We start from the raw sequence: 14,459 nt of genomic DNA on the forward strand, positions 1-14,459 counted from the left end.
ACCTGTAGACTATGAACACCTTTATGTAACGAGTAGCAGTGTAGGCTCACCACGCGATACAATACCAATCACTGTTATCAGAAAAGCTTTCGCCTTCACTGCCAACAGAAATTTTTAGAGCATAATAGAACACTTATTTCTGTTCCTGCTGCTTCCCGACGCATAGATTGCACTTGACCATTATCTTCTTGTCCTTGTATAGCCAATGTCGAAAAAATGTAGAGTCTGACTCTGCGGCCATCAAACTTCAGGAACAGGAAGATAGTCTCGGGGGATTTTTTTTGCGATGTAGATTCATTCTTAATAACAAACATTAAGCACATCATTTCGTGTGCTAACGTGGATGCTGATGTAAGCTACTTGACATAGTGACTGCAATAATATTACTGAAATCCTATATGTAACACGTAATGTTGATGCACTACTGCTAAAAACAACATATTACTGCAATGGCATTACTTTTGCAACGTGTTACCCCAACACTGATTATTATTATTATTATCATATAAAGACAAATGGGGGATGAGTGACTAAGTAAACAAGTCGAAGAGAAAAGAAGATATTTAAGTACTTCGGAGGGAAATTGGACTGGAAAGAGAGGATTATTGTTATGCTTTCGTAAAGGTGAACAGCGGTAGATGGTAGATGGTGTTGCCAACACATGTTCCTGTCAACCGTAGGCATAAAGAAGTAGTGTTTTTTTGAAGTGGAAAGGAAGAAGAGGGACCCCGACTAGGCTGCGAGAGTCACCTCCACACATTGACATTATTTTTTAAAAGCTAACCTTCAGGGTCCTTGCATCATGTCAGCATGTTAATGTCTGCTTTCATTGACATGCGTGCATCAGTCCGATTTGGTCACTCTGATGAGTGTTTCAGATTTAAGATGGTTTAAACACTACTGTTGACTATTTTGACAATTTGCCTATGAATTATGGCAATTTCAGCCTAAAATAGTAAAACAAAAGTGTCAAAACATGTGATAGTTTACCATCTGAGTGAGACAGAAACACACTTGAGACTCACGTATGCCCACTTTCAGTCACGAAAATTAAAGTACGTCCATTTATAATGTTAAATAGTTCAATAATGACTACGTAAAGATTCATTTGTGTTAATAAAGGCATCCAATTACAGTATTTTAAGTCTATTTTATAAGTTAGTTTCTGAGGAAAAGTGTATTTCTTGCTCAGAAATGGATTTTTGAAGATTCATGGTTTTCACTGGACAGCCAAAAAAAAGCTTCAAAGTCATTTCATTTAATACACATTTCTTTGAGATCAGTGTGCTGGAATCTAATTCTAAAGTAATAAAGCCACCAGTGATGGAGCATATTCAACTTTAAGAAAGTGAACTGAGAGTGAAGTGAATGCTGCTGCTGCTGCTGCTGCTGCTGTTGTAATCAAAGTAACAGCGGATGGTAAATAATGAGACAGGGAACAGGACAGTGAGGACAAAGGATGGAGAGTCAGAGGAGATGGATGATAAGATAGAGGGAGACTGACAGACAGATAGATGCCTGAAATGATATTTGGATAAACTCTGGCCTCACCTTGCCTCTCCCTGATTGATCACCATGTACATCTCCCAGGACATATTTTCAGCCACGGCTCCGTGCGGCACCAGCAGACTGACCCCTGGAAAACACACAAATGTGTCAACAGCAACAACTCGGGCAGCCTGACAGCGGAGGGCAAAATAAGGGCTTACAGCGTGTAGTACATGCAGGGGTTATAGGAATATTTACGAGAGCTTCATTTTTCTTGATATCAAAGAATAAACTAAGTAGAACATATAGGGACCCCAGTAAGTATAAGTTATAGTATTTATCACAGGCAAATACTGAAAGTGAATAAATTATAGAGTGAAAGAGGATGTGACTAAACTATTTAGACAGCTCAGAGATGACAAATGTCAAAGCATTGTGTTTAAACATGAGCTTCTGAAAGCTTCTGAACTTTATTGGCTGTTAAGAGAATAACAGCATAATGTGACACAATGTTTTGTTTGTTTTGTTTGAACATTGAGCTTTGTTTGTCAGTCAAAACGGTTACAAATGACCATTATCATTTTGGCTAATGTTTAACCCTTACATATTGTTCATATTCTACATATTCAATACACGATCAAATCATAAGAAGCACCGAAACTGTTTTAACAAATGAAACACATGCATGTTGAGATGATGTAATGTCTAAGTTAGTTAGGAGGTAATCATTTAGTTTATTTAGGAGGTAATGATGCACATAGGAGTCTGCCAAAAATCCATTTGTCTTCTTCCTGTCTTTATTCATTAGGTGTATGTTCCTTAAAGTGGAACAGCATTCATTGTACACATCAAAGTCTGTCGTGATAAGCTTAGAATGTGGACTACACTGTTCGTTTGATGATGGGTTTTTTTTATTATTTACTTCATTTTATGTATTATTCATTTCCCCTACTCCTTTTTGTTGTTTTCATAGTTTCAGTCTTTCCATTTATTTTCTTTCTCTCCTTTCTGCTCTGTTGTATTGTTGTTCAGACACGGGTCAGACACACCCAAATCTCCTCTTACCTAACTGTCGGTGGCTCAATTGCATCGTGGGTAATGTAGGCACCAGGAAGAACACATGGAATAAAATAGACAATAGCTTTGATCCTGCTGCATCAGATTTTGATCCTTTTAAAAAAAAAAATACTTTACAGACATTGTGAGTACAACAATGTCATATGTGCATTGGTAAATATGTCATTTATTCTGTTAAGGTTCAAAATGATGCATAAGAATAAATAGATAATAAAATCCTACATCTTGCATCAAGCTCACTCTCAAGGAGGGGACTTCATATACTTCAATTTTGATTAAATAAGTTCTTACAAGTTTTGTGTATACTATGATTTGTATTTAGCAGATACTGTGAGCACATTTAAACTACATTTGACATTTCCAAGAGTGTGTGTGGTGTGGTCTGCTGAATTTTGACCAGCTCGCTGCAGTGATGTTTGCTCCCTGATCAGTCTGACCTTATAAATTCAGACATGACTTCAAGCCAATACATTCCCTCTTTAGTGATGTATCTCCATTTGTTGCCCTTTGCAATCAGGAGTTAAGAAACATTTCACAGAATATGTCTAAAACTGAGCGACCTAAAGAGACAAAATACAACAAACACATTTTGTCAAGGGAGTCTGGAAATGATCAAGAGTCTAGGGAGGGAGGGAGGAAGGAAGGAAGAAAGAAAGAAAGGAGGGAGAAAGGAAGGAGGGAAGGAAGGAAGGAAGGAAAGAAAGGAGGTAGGAATGAAGGGAGGAAAGGAAAGAGGGAAGGAAGGACGGAGGAAAGAAGGAAGGAAGGAAGGTAGGTAGAGAGGAAGAAAGAAGGAAAGGAGGGAGGGAGGAAGGAAGGAAGAAAGAAGGAAAGGAGGGAAGAAGGAAGGAAGGGAGGGAGGAAGAAGGAAGGAAGGGAGGGAGGAAGGAAGGAAGGGAGGGAGGAAGAAGAGCTTTTCTGAAAACTGAAAGAGTTTGGTGTCCTTTACTGAAAATGTGATACTATTTATATTATATAATAATATAAATATAATAACAAATTTCAACCTATTGAAGCTTCATGTGATAAGCCTGAATAGGAATATGGGTACAGAAAATAGATGGATGCTTTAGATTTAGTTGTCTGTTGGAAGAATTTAAACAATCTATTTATTCTGATCTCCCAACCAGCTGATTATACAACATCTTTCAAGAAGCGAGTGGAGATTTATCAACGGGGTGCCGCCATTGCTCGACGCTATTCATCTGCTGCTGTGTAAATAGAAAAGCATTCAGATCGAAGAGCAGGGAGCATATACAAAGATCTGCTTTACAAATAAAAAGGTTCAAAGGAGCATAGATGGCAGATGACAGATAAAGATGGCTTTTGGAAGCTCAATGGAAACTGGATACCAGCCACCTCTGAAATGTGCATTTTAACTAGTGAAAAACATGAAATAAATATTCTGTGTCACATGTTAGCGGAGGCTACTCCACGTTTGCTAGCTAAACGTTCTTCTTCTTTGCAGGTACATTGCTACGTTACTTTGTACATGACTGCCACGAACTGTCAATCACTGGATCAGCATTAAACTGTTGGCAAGAATGTGTATCATGTCGTCTGTGTCCAGTTTTGTATAAAAAATAAGCACTGAATACAGGCAAAACAGGGACTCCATCATCAAGACTCTATAGTGGTAAAAAACTTACTGGCTGTCATCACTAAATATGGCTAACACGGTTGTACAGCTGATATATCGGATAATATCAGAATCATACAATAAAAAAATGAGCAATGACTAGACAATTTTCCTTCATCGAGTCTTCCAGAAACGTCTTATGTAAGGTTTACGGCTTTCAGTGTTTCTGTAACTGCTTTGGTTTAATTGTAGATATAGTTATCAGATTGGTGTGTGCAGCTCTTTTACTGAATATGATGTTATCAAACTGAAAAAAACATCTTCATTTCCTTGGTATTTTGTCTAATTTCATGTACATTCTTAAATTGAAGGGCGCTGAGCTCTTTCACCTTTCCTTACTTACTCAGGGACCATTTCTTCAGTACTAAGTAGTTCCAATTAAAAATGTTCAAAGTGAGGTCTGTGGATTATCCAGAGAGCCGGATTACTATTTGTAGAAAAAGAGGATTTTTTTTTTTTTGCATGTCAATCCAATGCTTTGAACACCTCAAAAGATTATGTTCCACATCACTGCAATGGGATATAGGAGGCAGAAATCTGAAAAGCTGAGGAAATAAGACTTCACCAGGTGACAAAGAAAATCTCATTTTAGTTGTTTGTGTGAACTGGCCCTTTAAAACTTTCACGGCTGAGTTAAAAACTAGTTTGAACTGTATAAAATGTAAAGCTTGTTGCTATATTGGTTCCGTATCACTAAGGTGACCGCATAACTCTGGTAATCTACAGTGAAGTGCTGTGTATGGCTGGCTATTCAGTCTAATGAATAGCCGTCCCTGCACACAGTGTGCGTGTGAGTGCTGCACTTGACAGGAGTGACTCCTCCACTCATGCCCCCTCAGCCTGAAAGACGACCGCGGGAAGCTGATTTTTGCGTCGCCTCTCAACGCCGGCTGAGGGCCACCGCTACGTACATGAGGACCGCACAAGAGGCCTGTGAGTGCAACGGTTTGCACGGACTGTTGAACTCTTGACAACTGCAACGGTCCCTGCAAACTCCTCCATTTTTGTGTTGGCGGGACACGATGGCGGCGTGACCCCTGTTTCCTAGAGAGCGCCTTGCGAGGATGCAGAGAAACGACTGCCTGTCTTGGCAGCGTTGTTACGGATCCTACGGCTTTTCTTGGCAAGACGCACCCTGCGCAGCATCGGAGCGATAGGATTGGCCAGCCGTCTATGTCTGCTATTTCTTAACTGTCTGTGGTCTGATAAACAGTAAATCCATCATATTCAGTGCCTCATAACACCATTTTCCAAGCTACACACACTACAGCCTATATGCTCCACTCAAACTGTTAACTCATAGTCCTTCAAAATGAACGTTTCCCATCATTCAACCCCTATCACCCACTGAACATACAGTTAGGAAGAAGCAGCATGAACACCTGGCCAATCCTAGCCCTTGAAAGCTACACCTGGCATGTTTCGCCAAGAAAAGCAGCGGGATCCACAATAACGCTGCCTTGGCAAGAGCACTGATGGATCTTAGCAACGGCTTATGTGACGTGTAAGCAGTGGAGATGTATCAAAGTTCAAGAGGTATGATATTATAACAATATGTCTTCTAAATGAGGCCCGAACTGCACTATCACTATTATCACCAATTGAAATGTGTGAGTGAAATCACGCTAAAAACTAAGCATAAAAATGTTGCCATGTGCTGTATGTGTGTGTGTGTGTGGCAGAGTACAGCAGCTATAACATTCCATAGGTTATTAGTGCATATTCATTCATTATGTCAATTCTCCTTCAGTTTACAATCTGTGCTGTCCATCCATCTATCCACCATCTCACTGTCAGCAAGGCAAATTCTAACCCTTTCTAGAGGCTAAAAATATTTTTTTTAATTATGCATGTATGTATATAAATATGCATTCAGAGTGAGTCAATTTATCTTGCATTATATATCTAGGTATCTGAATAACCCAATCCACTTGGTATTAGGTCTGTCACGATAACTACTTTTGTAGGACGATATATTGTCTCAGAAATAATCGCGATAAATTATATTATTGTCATTTGAAGATCATTTCATAAATAGTCAAAAATAGTGGGGGCAGACACCTTTTGTTGTCGTCTTTTAGCATGGGATCCATGTTCAGAGCATGTAGAAGTTGGATGCCCTATCTAGCTTTAGGCCTGTCACAATAACTACTTTTGTTGGACGATATATTGTCTCAGAAAGAATCGCGATAAACAATATTATTGTCATTTGAAGATAATTTTATTGAGAAGAGAAAATCTACCACAAAGGCTGCTGATCAACTTTTACCGTTGTGCTATCGAGAGTGTGCTGACATACTGAGTAGCTGCCTGGTTTTTTTAACTGTACGAAGGCAGAACATGCAGCCATACAGAGAGTCATTAAAACAGCTGGAAAGATCATCGGGACTGAGTTGCCAAACATCACAACCATCTCAACCTCCCACTGCCTGCCGTTTTCACTCCGGATCATCAAGGACTGTTCTCACCCTGCTCACCCCCACCTGTTCCAACGTTCAGGTATGTAAGAGCGAGGACTTCCAGGATGACAAACAGTTTATTCCCACTAGCAATAATAAAACTCCTCAACAGCTCCACCATACCCCCCCAATACATAACTTGAACTGACCTGCTGGGGTGTTTACTTTAGCGGCAACATTTGCAGTCAGGTCTTGCACTTTTTTAAAATTTCTATTGCACTTTATTGAATTTAGTCCTGTATGGTGGCATTTATTTATTTAGTATTACACATTTCTTACTTTTATTACTTATTTTCTAGAGACGCTGTGCTGTCTTGTTCTTGTAACAATGACAAATAAAGCATTTTGAACTTTGAAATATTGTACGATAAGTCGATAACGTAATAATTGTGACAGGCCTTTCTACAACTTTACTGTTTCGGTTGAGTCTCATGGCTCTCATCAGTGTTATTCGCAGCTGTTATCAGAGAAAAAGGCTCTGATAAATCCAAGCTGCTACAGAGGAGTTAAAGGACACCGAAACGTAACTACGACAGGCCTACTTGGTTTCATTGTTTGGTCACATGACCTGCAGACTCAGCAGTGCTATAATAGTTTGTACATGCTGCAAAATATTTGGGAGATCTTAGACAAGGACGAGTAAGTGATATACTGTCAAGACATGAAATAAAGCCAAGTCATCTTACTCCCTCAGTCTTAGCATCTACATTATAGGGGGCTTTTGGAAACCAACATGCAGTACTTTAGGAAGTCTTCCTATTCCAATCGGCCTTTTTAAACTATAAACACACTGATGTGCAAATCCTACTCCACAGTATTTTATATTTTTGTCACTAGTCTAATAATGTCCAGCTAACATATTTGTTCTAAATTCTACATGTATTGAGCTATAGACCATTTTCTGATTCATGCTCTCTGATCTGATTTGGATCTTTTTAAAAAAAAAAATCTCCTTCCAGTGCAGAAAAAAAAACTTTTAGTGAGTCAACATAACCACAACAAAAACATTACTGTACTTTGTTGATGCAGACGCCGCAGAGTGTTTACAGTGAGCAGCATGGAAGTACAGAAAAATTGGTGTAAAAAGTGTTAGATGTTTGTTGTGTTGCGAAACTTTCTGGGGAGGCTACACATCATGCTAAACAGTGCTCGCTCATGACGGCTACGATAATGAGGAGCTACTGCAGCCTCTCATTACCGAATCCGAGAGTGTGTGTGTGTGTGTGTGTGTGCTGCTTTTCATTATCAACACAAAATGAGACTGTGGCGGTGTGTTTTCTGCTAACAATCTCAAGCCGGTGCCTTTATCTAACTCCTGTGAAGCTCACCGGTGTTTGGCACCACCAGGCGTCCTCCCGGGTGTCCGAACACACCGGTCGTCCTCTGCTGCTCTTTGCTGGCGCTGATTGGCCCGTTGAGGGTGAGCAGACCTTTCTTGCGTCTGTCCACGGAGCCGCAGTAGTCCCGGCTCAGGTCCCGCGGGAAGGTCTCGGCGGGTGCCTTGGCGTGGAACTCCGCCCGCTCGGCCACACCTAGTGAAACCATAAAGGAGCTCTGAACTTTGACCTTGATGTCTGGCAGGGGGTCAAAGAGCTCTTTGTCTGCGCTGTCCTGGAAGCAGAGGGGGGTGCTGTAAGTCCGTCCCACTGTTAAGTCCGGCTGCATAGAGGAGTTGAGAAGCAGCGGGTTGCCTACGGAGACGGAGATACACACACAGTCACACAGTCGCACCTAAAAAAAAGCCCGGTTCCCCTGAGACTCCCATTATGCGCCGAGCTCGTTTAATTACTGAATCAAAGAACCCAACCTCTGTGTTTCCTGCACAGCACTCACATGGGATTATGAAATTCACTGGTGTCCCACATACAAGAAAATAAGGTCAAAATTGCATTAGTTTCTCTTTTTCCCCCCCTTCTTCATTCTTTCTGATTTAGCATTGCAAAAGTTGAAATTGTAGGATAAACAGAACATGACAAATTCTTTTATTTTTCATGACGAGAAAGATTTTTAAAAAGCAGAGGCAGAAGAAAAGAGAAAATGTGTCAGTTTGCATGGATTAAACACTATCAGAGGATTTCAGTGTGCAGCACAGAACAGTACATTATGCTCAACAGAGTTGTTGTACACAAAGCAGACGTAGCACAGATTAAAACCATGTTTAATCTCCAGAATTAATACAAAGTCCAGGATGTCCCCAGGTAACATTAATCCGGTTCAAATCAGGTTCAAGCCCTCTTTTTTTTTTTGTTCATTACTCCTACTGAAATGTTATGCAGCTGACCAGTGAAGCTCCAGCACCAATTAAAACAACATGTCTGGGCAGGTGACCAGCGCATCAGAGGTAAGGGAGCACAACCTGGACAGAAGGTCCAGGGCTCGGAGCCACGGTCAGAGCGTTAGATTTAATTACCAAGCACACACAGCTTGATCTCCATAATCCATCTGCTGGAGTCAGCTCCTCTGGACACATGAGTTGTCCTCCTGAAGGACAGAGTGGGGGGGTTTGGATGGCAGGAGCGGTGAGGGCAGGAGGGGTCTAGGTGATTGCTCTGTAAATGAGGGGAGTCCTCCAGGTCTCTGTGTGGACCTAACAGCCTGTGGAGGAGGGTCTTCATCTGTGGCCATTAGACTGCGAGGACGCTTGCCAAACAGAGCGAGGAGCACGATGCATCGATCTGGCAGACTCAGACGTGCGGTGCCCCCGGAACGAGCCGTGCCAAGATAACGGCGAAGTCGCTGAGTCCTTGCTGCCCAGCTGTTGCCTGGCGAGGGGCGCGAGGCGGGAGGCTAATGTTGTTTTATTTTTAGGGAAATCGTTAATTACGTGATTGGTGATGAGTGTTTTGGGCTGTGTTAGCTTTGACTCGCTCTTCAGAACTCAACTTTTTCTCCGGTGTTTCACTCTCCCAACTGAATTCTTGTCATATTGAAATATGGAGACTAACCAGAAAATGTATTTACATTTTAGATGCTGTGCTGCAGCTTTTTCTACAGAGCGAATTACACTGAGCGCTGCTGCAAAATAATGATTATTTTCATTATTGATTAACCTGTCATATATTTTTTGATTAACTGATTAATCATGAAGTCTATTACAGTTTCCTCAACAATATTCATTATGCACAGAGCCACTGAAACACTAAACCTTTAAAAACATAATGCCGTGCTTACATAGAAAATGCAGAGTACTAAATCACATGTCCGTCACCTGATAGTAGCTCATTTGTATTCTTCATTACTAAACATATGGATCCTCGAATCATTGAATCACGTGCTACATCGCAAGCATTTTTCCACATTTTAGAAACATTTAACATATTATCTTGGTGAGCAGCATTGAAACATGACCGATGTTATTACTGTGATACATTTCAAAGTAAGAAGAAATGGAGAGATGAATGCAATTTTTCTCCAAAGCGTCTGTTACATTAGTGAAAGTGTGATTTATTATAATGTATTATAATCTTTAGTATTACATTATTACTGTACCTGACCACATTTTATATTAATTGACTTACCAGTGATTCAATTATTTCATTTATTATTTATTTTTATTTAGATTGGAGCTTTAAATTTAGAAAAACCCCACAAAAAAACACCTTATGGTAGATAAAACAAAGTTGTGACTCCACATTATTTCAAATGACTGCAACACATTTCCATAGTTTTCTCATTGCTATTTGTATAATCTTGAGGAAGTGATCACTGTGAGTCAAGGCTGCATATGTACCCTCAGGGGGCCCCTGGGCACTGGACCTCATGTCCCCCAAACAAGTTGTATTTTATTCTGATTGGATAACGCTGCTGTCAGGTGGAAAACTTGTAACTCCACTTCTGACAGTGACTTTAATAATCAACATCAAGAGAATGGGTCAAGCTTTGTGTCATATTTCTGTAGAGCCTGACAAAAAAAGCGAAAAAAACAAACAAAAGAACACACATTTTTGCATCATCATTGAGGGCCCCTTTCTGCTCAAGAGCCCCTGGGCGTTTGCCCAGATTGCCCATATGGTGGCTCCGGCCATGCTGTGATTCTGTTTGGATGAAAGTGAGAGTTACTGTTTGACTGAATGATATGATTTCATTGTGTGAAGTATTACAGTGCTTAATTTGATGCAGATGTTTTTAATTTTGTATGCCATGTTGTATTTTGAGGACAGAACTAGGAGTGTACCATTCTGGGTTGGGAGTGTTGCAAAGTGAAACTCTATGGTAAAAATAGAGCTGAAGCACTCAAGCAATAAAACACACTCAATTTAGAAAATGGTGCATTTTTAAAAAATGGCTTTTTCTTTGTCTGACCAGCAGTGTAAAAGCTAAATATATTCAGGTTATAATGATTTAAAATCTTCCCTTCTGAAGAGTATGATCCAACTACTTCTCTTAACAAATGACTTAAATGGTCCTATTCATTTCTAATGTCTATTCATTTCTTTCCCATTAATCTTGAATTGCTTTTATCTCCTTTAAATATGGTTAGTCTATTCTTGCTTTTTCGTACACTGAAATGTTTTTTACTCATCGAATTGTTTTTATTTGTTCTCTTTTATAAACTTGATAATTTGTGTATTTTGCTGCCTTGTGAAGCACTTTGTAACTTTATCATTATTATTATTGTTATGTAATCTACTAGTCGTCTGAGCTCTAACAGTGAGTATGTTACATTTCACAGTATTAGCATTGTCGCAAGGGATAGAACCTGTGACATTTCTGTTATTGCACGTGTACTCTATCTACTGGGTCACCATGCTCCATGATTACACCTGCATTATGAATGATACAAAGCAGGAGCAGATATGGTTCGCAATAACATTTTCTGATAATTGCTTCTATGACACTGTCCCATAAAAAAATGGATGCTCACTGGAAAATGAAAAGAAGCATTTTTCATCTCTAAACGGTGTAATAGTGACAGCGAACCTGCCGGCCACCGTGCAGATATACTCCACCTCCTCAGCCAGAGCTGCAGCCCGGTGGACATTACCCCTCTGCAGCTGACATTCGATCACTGCTAAATTTTCTCCCCTCCGGTCGAGTGGAGAATGATCTGATTATCGCTTGAGTGTGCATCTTTAAGAATGGCGCGGCGAAAATGGAATGGCAGTGGTGAGATGAGAGAAGTTAATGAAATGTACCTCAGGTTGAATACCTTGAGGGATAGGTTTGGAATTGGGCCTCTGATTAAAAATCACTCAGAGGTAGAAGTAATGTGGACAGACAGGGTCGGGTCCAAAGACTCATTCAGCACTCTCCCTTACAGCCATCCGAAATCATTAAAGAACTTCTTTAAGTGTTTAAGCTTTTTTTGAACCTCCTTTTTTTAAAGTGATTATAAGGCATGAAAATGCTACTTATTTGCACTTAAACACACACTTTAAGCGTGTTCCTCCCCCCTCAGAGGAAGTGTTTAATTTCCTGCTATGTTTATGAAAAAGGCGGCAAAATGTTAATGCAATCACGGCAGAAGTGGGCTCGTACATAATGCCTCGACAACTTGCTCCAAAACAAACTGGGGCTTCCAGAGGAGGGAAAAAGGAAGTGTTCCACATTTCATGGGGAGTACTCAGCCTGGCTGATAAGAGAGGAAAATGGAAAGGAGTGATTGTGGCCGGCGGAGGGCACAGCAGGCAGGCTGCGGGGAGAGCTGGCCTATTTAAATAGGATTGATGACCTGCTGAATGTGGACCCGGCTCATGCTCGTACCACCTCCCAAACTCACCCTTCCCGCTCCCCTCACATCCCTTCCAATCACGCCACTAGGGGCGGGGCTTCCCCGGGCTCCTAAACGGGCCTTGAGGGAGCAAATGGGAGCGCGGTGAGGGCTTCTCGCGGTGCTGTCACGGCGGTGGGCGAGGATGGATCACCCATCGCAGCGATGGCTATCACTTGCGCTAACCCAGAAGTGTCAGTGACAGTAATACGAATGCCTGTAGCGAGGCTGGCCGGGACAGCCGCAGTCACATACCCAACAGAAGTTATTGCTGTGCACAACAAAAATGGAATTGATGTTCACTGTTCCATACCCCTCGCATTTATCCAACAGAGGCTTAGGCCGGTGTAATCTGATGGAGGAGATTGGTTGCCTGACAGTCAAATGTGTGGTCCGTGGGGAGGGGTGGGGTGTAGTGGCACTGGCATCTATCGGAGATTGGTTATTGTGATGGAAATCTTGAGGTGGTTGATTTCAGAAGTATAAGGAGACCCTCAATGTCTTGGGCAAAAGAGCCTATTGACAATTAATCCATTAAGGAGACCCTGGGATGCACAACTCTGATGCACAAAGTTAACATTGTGAAATGTTACCCAAAGGAACGTCTAATTATCTCCTCTCCACATCCAGATAAGGATTGGTTTAGGAGGCAGCCTTGGCTTGAGTCATAACATAACAGAGACCTTATAGGCTTGCTTATAAGATTGTTTACTCGAGTGCTGGATCTCATAAGGGCAGACAGCTGGGTCCAAGAAGTGATATATGAATAGAAGAATGGGATGTTTTTATATATATATTTATGTGAATGAAAATTCTTTGGAAATGATCTCCTGCTCCCCCCTACGTTAAAAATAAAACCAGTTGAAACCAGTTTAAGTACCATTTTCGGGTTTGCAAACTCAACTCTCCACTTTTGCTCCTCTAGCTGCAAATCATGCCTTTCCTCCCTCCATATCAGATGGTGCTTTTTCATTATGGTCCAATCTTGGAGTTAAACAATTCATTTATATATTGAGAATATATTTGCTTCTTTTGCAACAACTTCAGGAACTGTTTTCTTTTCCTAAACAAAACTTTTTTTACCAACAAATTCGTAGTTTTGTTTCGCAACGTATATGCCCGGTTTCCTACCCTTATGGAAATTCCAGTCATTAAAGGTATGATCTCACATATTTACAGTCAATTTCTAACCTCATCCTCAACCTCTCTGAACGCTGTGAAGGCTCTTTAAGAGGAGGAATTGGGGGAGGGCATTTCAGATGAGGCATGGGTTAATCCAATGCAAGGTTGTACTGTACTCACTGGAGTACAGTTAGTCTTTCTAAAATGTATAATAAAATTGATCCATCTTGTGAAATGATGTGCTGCTTCACAATAACAGAGAAGCAGGTCTGTCCAAATAGAAGCACAGGTCCTCTTATATATCTTATGCTGCTCGATGCAAACAAATCCCATCAATCACCAGTGTGGCCCTGTCACAGAGGTCTTTGATGACACTGCCTTTTTGGCATTGTGGTCGTTGGCGTGTGTCGGCGCAAAGTTGATGGCGCTCTCTTGCTTTCTCTCTTACCTTGCCTGGTGGTCTTGAAGTTGAAAGACTGGAAACCCCCGGTGAGAGCCGAGGAATCGATGACGTCCACGCCATACTCGCTGTGGTTCTTTCTGTACAGCATGACGGCCACCACGAGGATGGCGACCGCGATGATGCCGGCTCCGAGGCCCGAGTACAGAGCCACGTCGTTGGATCCGTCCATACCTGAAGCACAGAAGAGAGACACACACAGGAACAGCAGCCTGTAAAATGTGTTCTTGGAAGATTTCTCCGCCAACTGGATCTTTTTTTTTTACTGGCTTTTTAAAAAGTTTTATTGATTGTTGTATTAATAAAGACCCAGAAACAGTGAGGAGGAGATGGAAGACATTGCAGTGGAGACAATATTGTTATTATGTAGACATCCAAGGGCAAACAAAGTCAAGAGTTACAATGTCTTATACTGAATACAGTATGAAAATGAAAAAAGAAAAGAAAGATGGGAAGTTGTAAGATGGAGCAGACCATCTGTCTTATCGCTCTATGCTACATTAT

The 14,459-nt window shown here is 41.0% G+C and overlaps 1 protein-coding gene across 1 annotated transcript in view; it reads right to left on the bottom strand.

Annotated features, from left to right (window-relative positions):
- unc5db (unc-5 netrin receptor Db) overlaps positions 1-14,459 on the bottom strand; it is a 175,945-nt gene that overhangs the window by 42,002 nt on the left and 119,484 nt on the right. The window contains exons 11-13 of the mRNA XM_062417029.1: positions 13,944-14,129; positions 7,992-8,354; positions 1,552-1,636 (exon numbers count right to left, since the gene is read on the bottom strand). Of these exons, the coding sequence (XP_062273013.1) occupies positions 1,552-1,636; positions 7,992-8,354; positions 13,944-14,129 (634 nt within the window). The remainder of the gene's footprint in view (positions 1-1,551; positions 1,637-7,991; positions 8,355-13,943; positions 14,130-14,459) is intronic.

Source organism: Scomber scombrus, chromosome 4 (assembly GCF_963691925.1).
Source record: "Scomber scombrus chromosome 4, fScoSco1.1, whole genome shotgun sequence".
Lineage (NCBI taxonomy): Eukaryota > Metazoa > Chordata > Actinopteri > Scombriformes > Scombridae > Scomber > Scomber scombrus.